The sequence below is a fragment of the Eimeria tenella genome, genomic scaffold (assembly GCF_000499545.2).
Source record: "Eimeria tenella Houghton genomic scaffold, Eth_scaff3037, whole genome shotgun sequence".
Lineage (NCBI taxonomy): Eukaryota > Apicomplexa > Conoidasida > Eucoccidiorida > Eimeriidae > Eimeria > Eimeria tenella.
In genome coordinates this window covers 1,987-2,317 of record NW_013542906.1, presented here as the reverse complement: position 1 = coordinate 2,317, position 331 = coordinate 1,987, and the positions used below count along the sequence as shown (strand labels likewise).

At 62.2% G+C, this 331-nt stretch overlaps 1 protein-coding gene across 1 annotated transcript in view; it reads right to left on the bottom strand.

Moving 5' to 3' along the window:
• Positions 1-280: 280 nt before the first annotated feature.
• The window catches only part of ETH_00038460 (uncharacterized protein), a gene marked incomplete at both ends in the record, with an annotated part of 822 nt that continues 771 nt past the window's right edge, over positions 281-331 (bottom strand). Inside the window, one exon of the mRNA XM_013375969.1 lies at positions 281-331. Within this exon, the coding sequence (XP_013231423.1) occupies positions 281-331 (51 nt within the window).

The following is a 331-nucleotide window of genomic DNA, read 5'->3' as shown; positions in this document are numbered from 1 at the left end:
CTGTTGCTGGTGAGGCTGCTGTTGTTGGTGCTGCTGCTGCTGGGCGGGTCCGCGTAGCAAGGCACTGCCGTTCCGCAGCAGCATGGCGTCTCCTCGCGCTGCTGCTGCTGCTGCTGCTGCTGCTGCTGCTGGTAGACGTTGTAAATTGCTGCTTGTCTGTCAAGGCGAGAGTTTCTGAGGGCCCTCAAAGACAACAGACACCGCGAGGACCCCAAGAGACACAAAAACAGCAGCAGCTGCTGCTCCCCAATTGTTGCAGCTTCCGGCGGCGGCGGCCAGCTCACTTTGCATGCAAAGCGAGACAGCCGCCGCCCCGCGCCCTGCAGCAGCA